Raw genomic sequence first — 14353 nt, forward strand, 5'->3', positions numbered from 1 at the left:
TCAGAAGTGGTTTCTAGAGTCCTCATGTCTAAATTGACTGCACATAACTGATGTATTTACTGATAGTTCCATCCTGTTTAACAACAACAACAAAAAATCTCATGTAACCTATAGATAAGTACAGTGGGGAAGGAGGACAAGAAAAGAAAAGGCGGGGGAGGGGGGGTGGGATGAAGACAATGAGAAGACAAATGTGGACTATAAGGCAAGCAGCGGGTGTTGTCAGGGGCCACGTACTCTCTAGAAGCACGACTTAGTTGGTACGGAAGAGGGATATACAAAAACCATGATGTACGTCAGGGGCTGGAGTTTGTTTTTGTAAATGAAGTGTTATTGGAACACAGCTGCATCCAATTGTTTATATGCTATCTCTGGCTTCTTCCACGGCAGGGCTGGGGAGCTGGGACAGGGACAGGCTCTAGGGCCTGCAGAGCCAAAAAATATTTACTAACGGGTCCTTTAGCAAAGACGCTTGCTGACCTCTACTCTGTACGTTTTAAAGTGTCCTTAAGATCAGAAACGAAGAGGACCCTGTGAGGGAAACACCCTTCCTAAGGGAGGCAGCTGAGAGAAATTTCTCCTTGCTTCCTCAGGGAGAGAACAACACAATGCAACCGCTTCCCCAACAGCATTCCCTACAGTGTACATATCACCCTGATTTCATTCCTCAAAGCTCCTTGCTTATCTGGCTAAATCCAACAAGACATCTGAATCTAGGGGAGCAACAGTAACTATTTATAGCCCAAGTTTATCAAAGACTTGCTCTGGGCCAGGTACTATTTCTAAGTCCCCTACATGAATAAGGTCATTTATCCTCACAAGAATCCTGCCCAAAGAAGCACGATTTTTCTCCCTACTTTTCAGAGGGAAAAACAGAGGTGAAGCGATTCACTCAGGGACAGTTTATTTGTGGCTTACTGGGGATTTGCACTCAGATCATCTTGCGGGGTGGGGGGAAACCATGAGCATCTCAAAAGATGAGCATCCTGCTGGCCATCCTTTACATTATAAACATCATTTCTCACAAGCCCGTGAAGAATGTCGGCCTGAGGTTGTACTTCTTGCCAAGATTTGTTGAATGGTGAGTCTGTACTTCAGCGACCCGTCCTGTGCCCACAGAACAGACGGCCTCTGAGGCGAGGGGTGCAAAATGTCACGGATATAAGCCTGAGGAAAAGCATATTACCCTCCCCCATCCCTCCTACCTGACTGTGGAAGGGTGAGGGCATTCCCTGAAGAAGACACAAGATTCTCTGGTTCTCTGTGGGCAAAAGGTGAAGAACCAACTAGGACATCTTGGGAAACTCACGTCACTCTCTGGAGACTCATTTCTTTATAAGTAATATGGCAAGTGTAGCTGAGCTTATTTCACGGGACTCACTTCGGCATAAAAAATTATGAATCTAAAAAGGCAGGAGATAACAAGTATTGTCAAGGAAGTAGAGGAAAGGAAACTCATTTTGCACCGCTGGTGGGAATGTTCATCTGTGCAGCCACTATGGAAAACAGTATGGAGGCTCCTCAAGAAATTAGAAATAGAACTACCATGCGATCCAGCAATTCCACTTCAGAGTAAATAACCAAAGGAAATAAAAACAGGATCTTGAAGATTGTCTGCACTCCCATGGTCACTACAGCACCATCCACAATGGCTGAGACACAGAAACAAGCTAAGTGTCCATTAATGGGTGACTGGATAAAAAAGTCATGGAATACACACACACACATAGACACACACACACACACACACACACACAATGGAGTATTGCTCAGCAATGGGAAAGAAGGGAATTCTGCCATTCACAACAACACAGATGGACCTTACGGGCATTAGGCAAACTGAAATAAGCCAGAAAAAGAAAGACAAATACTACATGGTATCACTTACACATGGACCCTTATATTAAAAAAAAGAAAGTCAAACTCATAAAAAGTAGAAAAGTGGTTGCCAGAGGCTGAAGGGTGGGAGAAATAAAGAGAGGTTGATAAAAGGTACAAACTTTCATCTGTAAGGTGAATAAGGTCAGAAGATCTAATGTAAAACATGGTGAGTGTAGTGGATAAAGGTCTTGTATAATCGAGATTTGCTAAAAGAGTAGAATTTAAATGTTCTCATACATACAAATAAATAGGTGATGAACATTATTGATTAGATGAGAGGAATCCCTTCATAATGTATGTGTAGACTTTTTTTTTTTTAAGATTTTATTTATTTGCTTGACAGAGAGAAAGAGCACAAGCATGAGGAATGGGAGAGGGAGAAGCAGGCTGTCCACTGAGCAGGGAACCCAACATGGGGCTGGATCCTGGGACCCCGAGATCATGACCTGAGCTGAAGGCAGAGACTTAACTGACTGAGCCACCCAGGCACCACTGTGTAAGAATACTTTAAATATCTTACAATTGTACGTGCCTATTATACTTCAATAAAGCTGAAAAAAATGCTAAAACATGATGCTAGAAAAAAATGGAACCTAGCGGCACCTGGATGGCTCAGTCAATTAAATGTCTAACTCTTGATTTAGGCTCAGGTCATGATCTCAGGGTCGCAGGATCAAGCCTTGCATGGAGCTCCACACTAGGTGGGACGTCTGCTTTGCATTCTTTCTCTCTCTCTTTCTCTCCCTTTGTCCCTACCCCCTCTCTAGAATGAATGAACCTTTAAAATATATATATATTTTTTTCTTTTAAAATTTAAAAATTTTAATTTTATTTATTTTAATTTTATTTTATTTTTTATTTTAGTTATAAAATAACATTTTATTATTTTATTTATGAAATGCTATTTTATTATTATTTTAAAATTTAAAAACTATTATATATATTGGGGCTCCTCGGTGGCTCAGAGGGTTAAACCTCTGCCTTCAGCTCAGGTCATAATCACAGGGTCCTGGGATCGAGCCCTGCATCGGGCTCTCTGCTTAGCAGGAGCCTGCTTCCCCCTCTCTCTCTCTGCCTGCCTCTCTGCCTATTTGTGATCTCTCTCTGTCAAATAAATAAAATCTTTAAAAATATATAAATATAAATATGTGTATATATATATATGAAATAAGACAACATATCTGTAAGTGGTTAGCACAGGTGACTAATCTATCACAGACTCCCAACCAAGGACAGTGATCATCACTGCTAATGTTCTAATAGTCTATGAATTTCCATAGCCTGGACCTTGGACAAGGTGTTAGCTTGTTGGCTCTTCAGTTAAGGAAGGGGCTGGGTCTCTGGCCTTGAAACCAGACTTCTCAAAGTTCAGGACTGGAGTTTAATGCTAATTCCCTTTCCTGCAGAGCTACGGGGACTCTCAATTTCTGGAATGAGCAGTTCAGCTCCAAGTCAGGAGAAAAGTGGAATGGCCAAGGGTCGAGTCATCTGGGAGCTGGAAGCTCCTGTAAGTCACCTTCTTGCTTTCCACATACCCAGCTCCAGCAGACAACCATAACAAACAACCAAGGAACAAACTGACTCAGGCAAACTTTTTCATGTTACTCTATTACTTGGCTAGGACTGGCTGCCCGGGACTACCAAACAGCTCCTTGGTAGACCCCATTCAGAACATCCTAAAAGCATTCCTAAATGTCTTCTTGCTTTGGGAAATATTAGGGGCCAATCCCACAGACAAATTAACATAAACATTATCATGGAAACAAAAGAAATATTACCTAAAAGGTGCTTGATATCTACATGCATCTGCTAGCACCAAGTTTGTGGGTTATATAAATGAATTTTTTACTTTACTAACATTATTCAAAGACAGCCACTTTTCATGGCAGAGTTCTGCTACACGGTATATGAATGGACTGAGTACAGTATCTTTAGCTCATTTCCAAATGCCCAGATTTAAGACCAAATGTATTCCTCTTGGGCTGATTAGCTCAGCAAGACACCAGCATGAAATTAACAAGACTCATCTCTGGTTCCATTCCTTGCTGGGTGAGTTCACACCAGGGCTTTTTACTCTTCAGTGTGCAAAGAAATCACCAAGGACATTGTTACAGGGAAGATGCTGGTAGGATAGGTCCAGGAGGTTGCATGTGTCTTACAAGCTCCCTGGTAAGCCTGCCACCACTGGGGAGCCAAAACTTTGGGTATGAAAAGTTTTCAGCATTCAGAATAGTTGTGTTCCTTGGCACGGCATTCCCCTTCCTCAGGGAGGAAAGAGAAAGACAGAAGGCACCTGCTGTGTGCTGGCTACTGAGCCGAGCTCTCCCAGAATCACCTTCTCTACCCCCCACAGCCAGCCTGGGCAATAAGTCCCCCTATCAGCACTAGGGGATTGAGAGCAGCACGGCCATTCAGTGAGAAGGGCATGTGGCCCAATGTGAGCTTTCTGCTGAAAAGAAGAAGAAGGAGTGCATCCCTTTAGCGAGGACAGTGTCATTACCCTCATTACCGATCTGAGTGGCACTTGTGAGTCTTTCCAGTTTTATTTAGCTGCTTCCTGCTGTGATTCTGAGTCAAAACAGGAACAAGGTGTCTCATTTGTCATATCATCCGGCGATGGGAGGGATGTGGTTAGCTGTGATTAGAAATCCTAGACTCGACATGCCCCCTTGCCTCTCTGAAGGCGCGTGGAGGATGAGGCACAGATACGCAGCGCGATCTCAACGCTCTGCTGGCATGCCCTGGTCGAAACATTGCTATATGACCTCAGTGCCAGAGCAGACCTAGGCTACACCGTCCCATCCATGTCTCACGCAGAAGTCCCAGACCCTATACAAAGAGGCCCTATAAAACCAGCAGCCATTGGTGACTCCTCCCGCTGGACTGTGCACCGATGCAAATGTTCTGCCTGCATCCATCTATCTATTCAATCCTGACAATATCACGAACCCCCCACTCCGCCCCTTTATTTCCATTTCACACCTGAGAGGACGGAAGCAGGGAGACATTGGGTAACTGGCCCAAGTTGGCAAAGCTAGTAAGTAGCAGGTCGGGCCCTCAGTGCTTCGAAAGCCATCTCGAGATTTCATTCTTGACCAATTACGTGACACTAGTCCTCTCTTTCTTAAAACTGCAACAATCACCTTGCTCAGCCTCTGCAAATGAAGAGTCTTCACTGCCCTTGGAAACTGGTGATGGAATTAATAAAACTAAGTGGTTTTCTTTGATTCTTAAAGTTTCAGTGGGAGATCAATAACCGCATAATGTCTTTGCAAAGTGGGTATGCCATCTGCAAGTGAGCAGAGCAGCTGCTGGCTCTGGAGTCCCTCTTCCTGCTCAGTCTTGGAGCCTGACAGGTCTCCTTTGACACACAGCTGTCACTAGGCCATCAGTAAGGACTAACACAAATGCCCACTTTTCTAGCTGGAATCTGAGGTCAGGGTGAGTCCAGGGGGCAGACCCTGCTTTCTTGGAATTCTACACAACAGCTTTTGGCAAAAGGGAGGCTCCATTCTCCCTGAATGTCAGCTGTCAGGAATCATAGCCCTGAAAATAAAGATTTGCATTTAAAAAGAAAATCCTGGGGCTCACCTCTTTCCCTTATTTATTTATTTTTTTAAAGATTTTATTTATTTGACAGAGATCACAAGTAGGCAGAGAGGCAGGCGGAGAGAGAGGGGGAAGCAGACTTCCTGCTGAACAGAGAGCCTGATGCGGGGCTCGATCCCAGGATCCTGGGATCATGACCTGAGCCTAAGGCAGAGGCTTTAACCCACTGAGCCACCCAGGCACCCCTCCCTTAATTTTTTAAAAAGATGACTTATTATTTTAGAGAAAGACAGAGATCATGGACGGCAGGGGCAGAGGGGGAGGAAGAGAGAGAATCTCAAGCAGACTCCTAAACTGAGCACAGAGCCCAAGGCGCAATCCCACAACCCTAATATCATGACCTGAGCCGAAATCAAGAGTCGGATGCTTAACCAACTGAGCCACCCAAGCACCCTTTCCCTTAAGTTTTTAAGAAAAATGGAAGATGTAAGTAATTATCATTTGCTGACTTTGCAGATTAGAAATCTGGTAACAAGAACAAAGTACTATACTAATAAAAATACAGCTTAAAACACTTTAGAGTGTTCATGTTTGACATTTTATTTGACTTGGAGAGGAGAAATAAAAACTGCTTCAAGAGATTTCATTTCTTAGTGTAAGAGAGAGATGGTTGCAATGAGAGGGGAAGTGGGTCCACAAATGTTGCTAATTATAGGGTGTTTTAGGTGATGGTGGGGAATTATTTCACTGCAGAGAAGGGAGATGTCTAAAAAGCAAACATTCCCTGGAGCATTTAAGGAGACTCTGAAGTCATCCAGCAACCGAGGCATTAGCTGCACTGGATTTCCTGAGCTGTACAATGAGAAACTGCCTTTATGTTGATTATCCTGCCTCACAGGGAAAGAAATACTCTGATAATGAGTAAGAGGGAAAATACAGAAATGAGCCCATGATTATCACCTGAGTTGAAGTACACTGAAAGCTGAAGTCATGAATATCTTAAGAGCTTAGTGTAATATATATATATATATATATATATATATATATATAATTTGTAATATATTATAAATTATATAATAATATAAATATAAGTAATATATGCTATATAATGTAAAATATATAATATATATTTATATAAATGTAAATACATATAGTATATATATTTAATTTATAATGTAAACTATAATTTATTATATATATAGTCCCTTTAGACAAAATAAACTCTTCCATTGTGGATAAGCCAGGACACAAAAGGAGAGAAAAGTTTCATGGATGATAATAAACTTGTTTGGATACTCTGCTATTAGAGATTAATTCCTTTGGCTTAAACTGGGAGTTCTTTGAAAAGGTAATCTACTTGGGGAAAGTTAACATGTTCAGTCAGGATATCAGCTATTACCATGCTGTAGTGTGATTTAATATAGTTATATCTTCCCCCCTAACCCAAATTATATTTTAAAAAATGAAAGAAATGGAGTATTTAGAATGAGAAATAGGAGGGAGGTGTCATTTTTGAAGGTGCTGCTCTGACAAGATGAACATGTCTGATTTTGTACACTGAACAGTTAACACTGGTAAGGGGTTGGACAAGAAGAGCAGAGAAATGGCAGTAGGTGATGGACACAGAGAGAGAAAAAGGTGGGTCAGCAGTGCGGGCGAGCACCAAACAAAAAACACAAGACATCATTTTCCATAGTTGGGATATACATAGTAGCAGGGATAGTGTATAAACCCAGAACTTGGTTCTAAATGAATTTCTTTTTTAATCAGACCTGTTGAGAGCTAAAATAATCTTTCCCCACTCTGAATTTACATTCCTAAAACCAAAAGAATATTATTTTCACTATCACACTGGCAAAATTAAAAGGCTTATGATCTCCAGTGTTAAAGTAGGGGCACGGAAATCCACAAACTCAGAGTATCTTTGTGGGAAGAACAACTTAATCGTGGTGATCCAGATTTAAAATGAGTCTAACTTCTGATTCAAAATTACATTTCTAGAAATGGAATGGAAGTCCTATTTTGCAGAAATATTAGCACAGACATACAAGAGATTTGTACAAAGATATTTAATTAAGCATTGAGTGGAAAAATGAAGACACCTACACAATCTACCAATAGGGGAATGTTAAATCAGTCAAAGAAGATAATCCATACTATGGAGTTTCTAGACAATAATTAAGAGGCATGTAGTATAACAATATGTATTGTTCTGTTTAAAAGGAGTAAAAGTGTTTGGGTGAAAAAAATATTGTCAAATAATACTGTATGATCAACTATTTGCACTGAAAGGTAGATGAGTATATGAGATGGATGGACAGACGGATGGACAGATGGATGGATACATGGATGGGTGGATGGATGGATGGATGGACGGAGTGGGTTAGGAATGAGGGGCTGAGGTTCATGTACTTCCATTTAAAAATTTTTACATACTATTGGACTGTTTGAACTTTTGATAAGGAACATACACTATTTTGTAGAAGAAGGAGTCTGAGACCACAGGCCAGGGACACAGAGATGCACACAGAGGAAGCTGGGCTCCTGATCGTCAAGGGAAGAAAACTCACCTTCAGAGAAGATGATGTGATCATTGCACTCATCGGAGCTACAGGAACACATGAAGAAAGTCTCACCCAACACCTTTTTTTCCTTCATAATACACTTTGGAGAAGCAGCATCTTCGAGAGCGATTCCATGGTAAGTGTCCTTGGGGTCATGACAAAGCGTCTCTAGTGTTATGTTCTCATCATTCTTTCTCCTACGGTGCAGAGGTTCGTGGCAGGGGAGAGAAAAGAAAAAAAGAGAATGGATGAATATGGCCTCCTGGACAGAAAAGTCATCTGGACTCTATACCCTTCCCAAAGCTGTTGAAACAATGGCAGCTGATTCCTGTTCTCCCATGTTAACAGGTTGTCCTCTAGTCTCCTGTGCTTTTACTATTGTGGTTTTTCCATTGCGTATTCTCAAAACCCACTTTTGAGTGTAGATGAGAAGGCTTTCCTTAGGGGCTGTCCGGCTGGTGAACCTTACATATTAAATCTTAATTAAACCAGGAGACAGAAAGGCATGGTCAACCGAAGACTGCAAGGTTCTCAGGGTTAAACCTTCCATATCCTGAACACCCTGCCAGGTTCACACTGCATTCCCAGTTTATCTCAGAGGATCAAGGTCACATCTAGCTCAACTGTGCTCCAAGACATTCCTGGGAACATCGTGGCAGTTCCTCACGTCTGTTTGCTGGGTCCCAGAGGGCTCTGTGTGAGGATGTATCCCATGTCGGCAGCTGGCTGTGTGGACAGCACAAACCACGCTTCCTAGATGAAACACTGGCAGTTTCCCTGACTCACAGAAAGGAACGGAAGGAGAAAAAAATGAAAACACATGGGAAAGAACGCAAGGTGTTCTTTGTTTATGGTTCAGTGAAATATTTTATGCTGTCATGAACAAATTACTTCTACATGTAGCATCCCTTCACTTCAGGTATCTGAAGCCTAACCCAGCTAAGGACTCCAAGAAGCTCTCTCGTGGCATTTTACTGAGGCCCTAGAAAGTGCTCAGTGGGATCTATGTGTACACTACATTTAAAAATGACATGATTAATGCCCACTATTATAATTGCAAAAGCCAAAAGAAAACTCTGGCATCCTTGGAAAAGTACATCGTTCTCTGCCTCCTTCAATCTGCTTCTCTCATAAACTTGCCCTCTTGCATGACTGCATCCAACACCAAGGTTGTGCTGACCTCTTTCCTCCCATCTCTGACGTTTTCAGAGGCAACCTGTTGTCTTAAATGGTCCTCTCTACCTCGGGAGGGGGAGCCTAGGGAAGGGCTAGTCAGGCCTGAACTATCTGAACAGAATCTTCCCGGGGAAGGTTTCTGAGTGCCCACATGCCCGCTCACACTCACCAGCCACTCCCCTCCCCCCGCAAGCTCACTGCTCGCCGCAAACAAAATGGCAGGCAGGCAGGAAGCGAGGAGTAGCGTAAGTCCTGCCTCCACCTGGAAAACAAGCAGGTCCATATCCCCAGAGAAAGAGTAATTTTGATGGCAACACCGCTAGAGTGCTTTATTCTGGGACACTAAAGGACGGTCTGTCAACAAGAGGATGAGAAGAGCAGGAGCGCAGGGCAGATGGAACAGACGAACTAGGACCAGAGTCAACATGGCTGACATCCATGTGACCCAGAGCTGGCTCCCTCAGAGGTAGGTGTGCCTTTGCTGAAGGAGTTCAGGGGTTCTGGTTCTTGAACTAACACTCCAGCAGGTGCAAGAGGGGCTAGCCCTAGCTAAGCAAGCCTCTACTGGAAAAGGAAGTGCCCAAATCAGAATCTTTATTCTAGCATGGCTAGCAGGGAACTATGTGACACTTGTCATGACCACACAACAAAACTATGTATGTTTAAAAATCCACTTATCCTTAACTCCAAAACTCCTGGGAAGTCTTGGCAAAATGACAGTCATGAAAGAAGAGCACCTTCCTCCCTGTCCCCACAGCGTGTGTGTGTTTGTCCTCACACACGTGCCCGACAGGGTTGTTTTCTGGTTTGGGTCAGAAAATGAAGGCTCTCTGCGTCTTCCATGCCCCCAGGCAAAAGCATGGTGTTTCTTCCTTGGGAGGCTTCTAGAAGCCAAGGAACGGAATGAGGAAGGAACTGTGCGCCCTGAAGTAGCGCTGCTCTATAACCACTGGGAAGCCCTTCCAGAGCCTCTTGCCTTCCACCCCTCACTGCTTAGAGGACTAACATCGCAGAGAGGAAATTCAGTTGGAATACTTGAGCCCGGAAAAGTCCTCCACTGGTTTCTCCACTCACTCCTACAACAGTGCTCCCTGGAAGGCAGAGCCAACTTTGCAAAATATCTTTGGATACAGCTGAGCCTAGGAAGGGAAAACACAATGAACCAAGCACAGACTTTTTCTTTGTCCTGAAACGTTTGCTCTGAGCCAGTGAAGAGGTTTGTCACGATCTACTCACAAAAGAACCACGATGATCAAATTAATTTTGGCTCCACAGGATTTTTATCCTTGGAAAGAATGGACACGATTGACATGGGATGGGTACCCAGCTGCCATCAGTGAAACGGACACACGCATCAGTGAATGAATGAAAAGAATGCTAAGACTCATAAAGACACTGCAGTGTACTCTCAGGGGAGAGCCTTTTTTCAGTTTCTACTCCTGGCTATTCCTTTGGGTTCCCTGGAAACAGACCCTAAGGCTGTGAGATTTCTGTGCAGAGAGTTTTCGGAGAGGCACCTGTAAGGGAAGCAGCACCGCACACAGTGGGGGTGGAACCCCAGTGCAGATCATAGCCATCGACTCACTGACGCCTTGGAAGATGGCGGGTCAGAGCTGTCACGAAGGAGGCCAAGTGGCTGGCATTTTGGACGCCAGTATCAACCAGTCATGGGATGCTGGCTGCCTATGGAGGGGAGCAAATTTGAGGAGGGGCCAAAAGAGGGAAAAAGCTCCAGGCAGTGGGGCCAGGGGATGGTACTCCCCTGGAGGGACTCGGAGTGATCCCTCGGCAGCTACTTGGGCCAGCAGCTGAGGGCAGAGCGCCTCATTGCTGAGGGGGATCAGCGAGGTGCACCACGGCACCTCTCGCTTCCCTTTCTTCTGACTGACATCCCACACCACGGGAGTATTTGTCTCTGCTGAGACAGGTGAAAACAACATTCCCCGTGTTAACTGTACAGTGGGAATGGAGAGGAGACGGGGCGGGGGGTGTTTTCCTCTCCCCTACATGCTCACATTTCCTGAGACCGCGAATAACGTAACGCCTCATTCCAGAGAGACTTGATTCACATTCCTTCAATGGGGTTTGTATGGTGGGTCAAACAACAACAACAACAACAACAAAAACGCCTTTATTGGATGAGCCTGTATGGGGTAGCAGAAGTAAGCTCTCACGCCAGAGTACATATTCACGTAAAGATGATCAGCAAAGAACAGGAGCAAAGAAGGAAGCAGGGAGGTCACCCAGTCTGGCATCTCAGTCTTTCCTGCACTAGCCTTCATCCTCCAACGTCTCCTGAACTTTGACTCCTCAGAGGAGGAAGCCTGTTTTGCTGTTAGGAAACCATGATGGTGAAAACGTTTAAATTTATACTGAAGTCTGTACCCTGGTAAACATTATGGATCCTTTTTCTGCCCTTCGGAATTCCACAGGATAAGTTTATTATATTTTCCACTTGAGAACCCATCCAGGATCTCTCCATAGTCCCCAAGTCTTCTCTTTATTGGACTGGCTGTATCTGACTCCATCGACCATTCCTCACATCTCCACTTCCTACGGGCCCCTTTGCCTCTGGACACGATCTTTGTCAAAATCTCTTTTGCAAAAGCAGTGCTTGGAACTGGACCTGAATGAAGCTGGCAGGGACAGAGAGATGTCACGACAGTTCTTTGCTATTAGCATTCTTTTAGTGCTTAAGAAACGAGTTCATCCACAGTGTGTGTGGAAATTGGCAAGGTTTTCAGATCTATCATCAAGGCTAACTATATGTGGTTAAAAGACTTATTCCCCCAACAAGGGGGGTGGGATATTTGGATTTATATTCTCAGTTGCCATCTGGCCAGGAGACACATAGGTTACTTAAAAAAAAAAAAAAAAAAGGCTGGTAAATCCAAAACATCAGAATAAGTCTGCAAATGTTATATTTCATTAATGAATTTATACTTTTTTTATATAATGGGAGCTCTTTTAATCTCTTTTTTCCTTTCATCTCTGTTCAGACTTCCAATCTGTAACTATGACAGAATCAAAGGATTTGTGAGCACCATATGTGTGTGTGTGTGAAGGTGAGGGGAATGAAAGGGAGAGAGAGAGAGACAGAGAGAGAGACAGAGAGAGAATATGGAGGGAACGTGATCTAAGAGAAATACGCAGTGTTGATCCAAGAAGATGTCGCATGTAGCCCGTGGTGCTGTGAGTGAGCTGGTCAGGGCTTTGGAGTGAAGAATGGGTTGTCTTTCTGGTTCTCCAAAAAGCTTTCCTTTTTTTTTTTTTTTTTTGGACAAAGGCTTTCCTTTTCCGACAGCCCACCTTTCATCTCCTCTCGTTCCACAGAACAAGACTGAGATTGCCTCAGAAGAACAAAACTCCTGGTGTCACTCTGGGGTACGAAGCAGGTGTCAATTAAAATGACAAGTGGCAAATGTCTCTCCTTCATAAAAGGAAGAGGCCCCGGATTTATTGTAAATATGAAAGGTCATCTTTTATACCGCCACACTCCCATATATAGTGATTCACATGGGTGTGTATGAATCTGAGACTGTACAGAATATCTCTGCAAATTACATGTGATCATTGAAAGAGAGACGGCCTGAAGGAAAGGGACATGTCAGAGGGCATGGAGACAGCCTTGACTCTAATGTACCATGGCGTGCATCACTTGCAAAAGGGGGAAAAGGGAGATTTTCAAAAGCCACCTTACCAGACAGCGAGACAGACTTCATGTGGCTTCTCACAGATGGAGGTAATGCTGCAATTGCTCATGCAGGATTTCTGGTTGTCACAGGTGGAAGATCTCACATCGCAAAATTTACACAATTGCGGAAATTTGATGACACCATTGTTGTCCGTGACCATCATGTCGTTATTAACTGGGGAGGGAAAAGAAAGACACACTAAATGAGTATCTCACTGCTAGGCAGCCTGCCAATGAATTCCTGATGATGTTATGCAATTTCAAATGAACCAAATAATGCCACATCAGATTAGAATTTCCTTCACGTACGCAATTTGTAATGAAAGCCATTACGGCGGGGGTTGGGGGGTGGGGGGCGGTGAAGCTGGGGTGGGGGGAGGTTTGAGTAACTTCTTGCTTTGTCAGTGGTTACCATAAGGCGCTCTATCTCCAACACAATTGTTCAATCAAGAACCATAGATCTGACGGGTCCACTGTACAGTGCTGAGTGGTAAGAGCACAGAGAATACTACCCTAAGGAAACGATCCTTTAGGTGGGTAGACAGACGAAGAAACCGATGAGGGTAGGGTAACCCAAGATAGAGAGAAGCACAGAGGATAAAGGGTCCTGGCAAGAGTCATGACCAAGATGGGCAGAGACAGGTCACAATGGTGTAGAGCTGTGCAATGCGAAAGGGTGTTAGCCAACTCAGAGGAGACACTGTTGGTGAGGCAGGGCATTGTCTGTGTTCTCCAACCTGCATAGGAAGAGCTCTAAGACCCTTGCTTGAAAGAGGCTGGTGCTGGGGGCCCCTGGGTGGCTCAGTCAGTTAGGCATCTGCCTTCCACTCAGGGTCCTAGGATTGAGTTCTGCATCAGGCTGTCTGCTCAGCGGGGAATCTGCTTCTTCCGCTCCCTCTGCGTTCTCTATCTCAAATAAATAAATAAATCTTGGGCGCCTGGGTGGCTCAGTGGGGTAAGCCGCTGCCTTCGGCTCAGGTCATGATCTCAGGGTCCTGGGATCGAGTCCCGCATCGGGCTCTCTGCTCAGCAGGGAGCCTGCTTCCTCCTCTCTCTGTCTGCCTGCCTCTCTGCTACTTGTAATCTCTCTCTGTCAAATAAATAATAAATAAAATCTTTAAAAAATAAATAAATAAATAAATAAATCTTAAAAAAGAGAGAGAGAGAGAGACTGGTTCTAATTTCTCCCATTGCCTTGCAGGAAATCAGATGAACACCGACTTAGTGTCTCTGAGACAGAATCGCAAACACTGGTGAGGCTCAGAGCACTGGAGTCCTGCAGGTGAGGAAAAGCTGAGTTCCACCTTGGGAGTCTGCTCTCTGTCACCTCTCTGACTTCATTCCCCACCACAACCCATATACTCCTTACTCATTACCTTTTAGGACACATGGGCTTTCGCTGGAAGAAGCCAAATTCCTTCCTCGTCAGAGCCTTTCCCTTACAATCCCCTTCCTCACCTTTCTGGTCCCCTGTTAACGTCGCCTCTTC

General features: G+C 44.1%; 1 protein-coding gene across 4 annotated transcripts in view; it reads right to left on the minus strand.

The window, feature by feature from the left end:
- TGFBR2 (transforming growth factor beta receptor 2) overlaps positions 1-14353 on the minus strand; it is a 90347-nt gene that overhangs the window by 41557 nt on the left and 34437 nt on the right. For all 4 annotated transcript variants that reach the window (XM_032322078.1, XM_032321910.1, XM_032321992.1 and 1 more), the window contains 2 exons: positions 12871-13039; positions 8001-8191 (listed from right to left, as the gene is read on the minus strand). In XM_032322078.1, the coding sequence (XP_032177969.1) occupies positions 8001-8191; positions 12871-13039 (360 nt within the window). The remainder of the gene's footprint in view (positions 1-8000; positions 8192-12870; positions 13040-14353) is intronic.

Source organism: Mustela erminea, chromosome 1 (assembly GCF_009829155.1).
Source record: "Mustela erminea isolate mMusErm1 chromosome 1, mMusErm1.Pri, whole genome shotgun sequence".
NCBI lineage: Eukaryota > Metazoa > Chordata > Mammalia > Carnivora > Mustelidae > Mustela > Mustela erminea.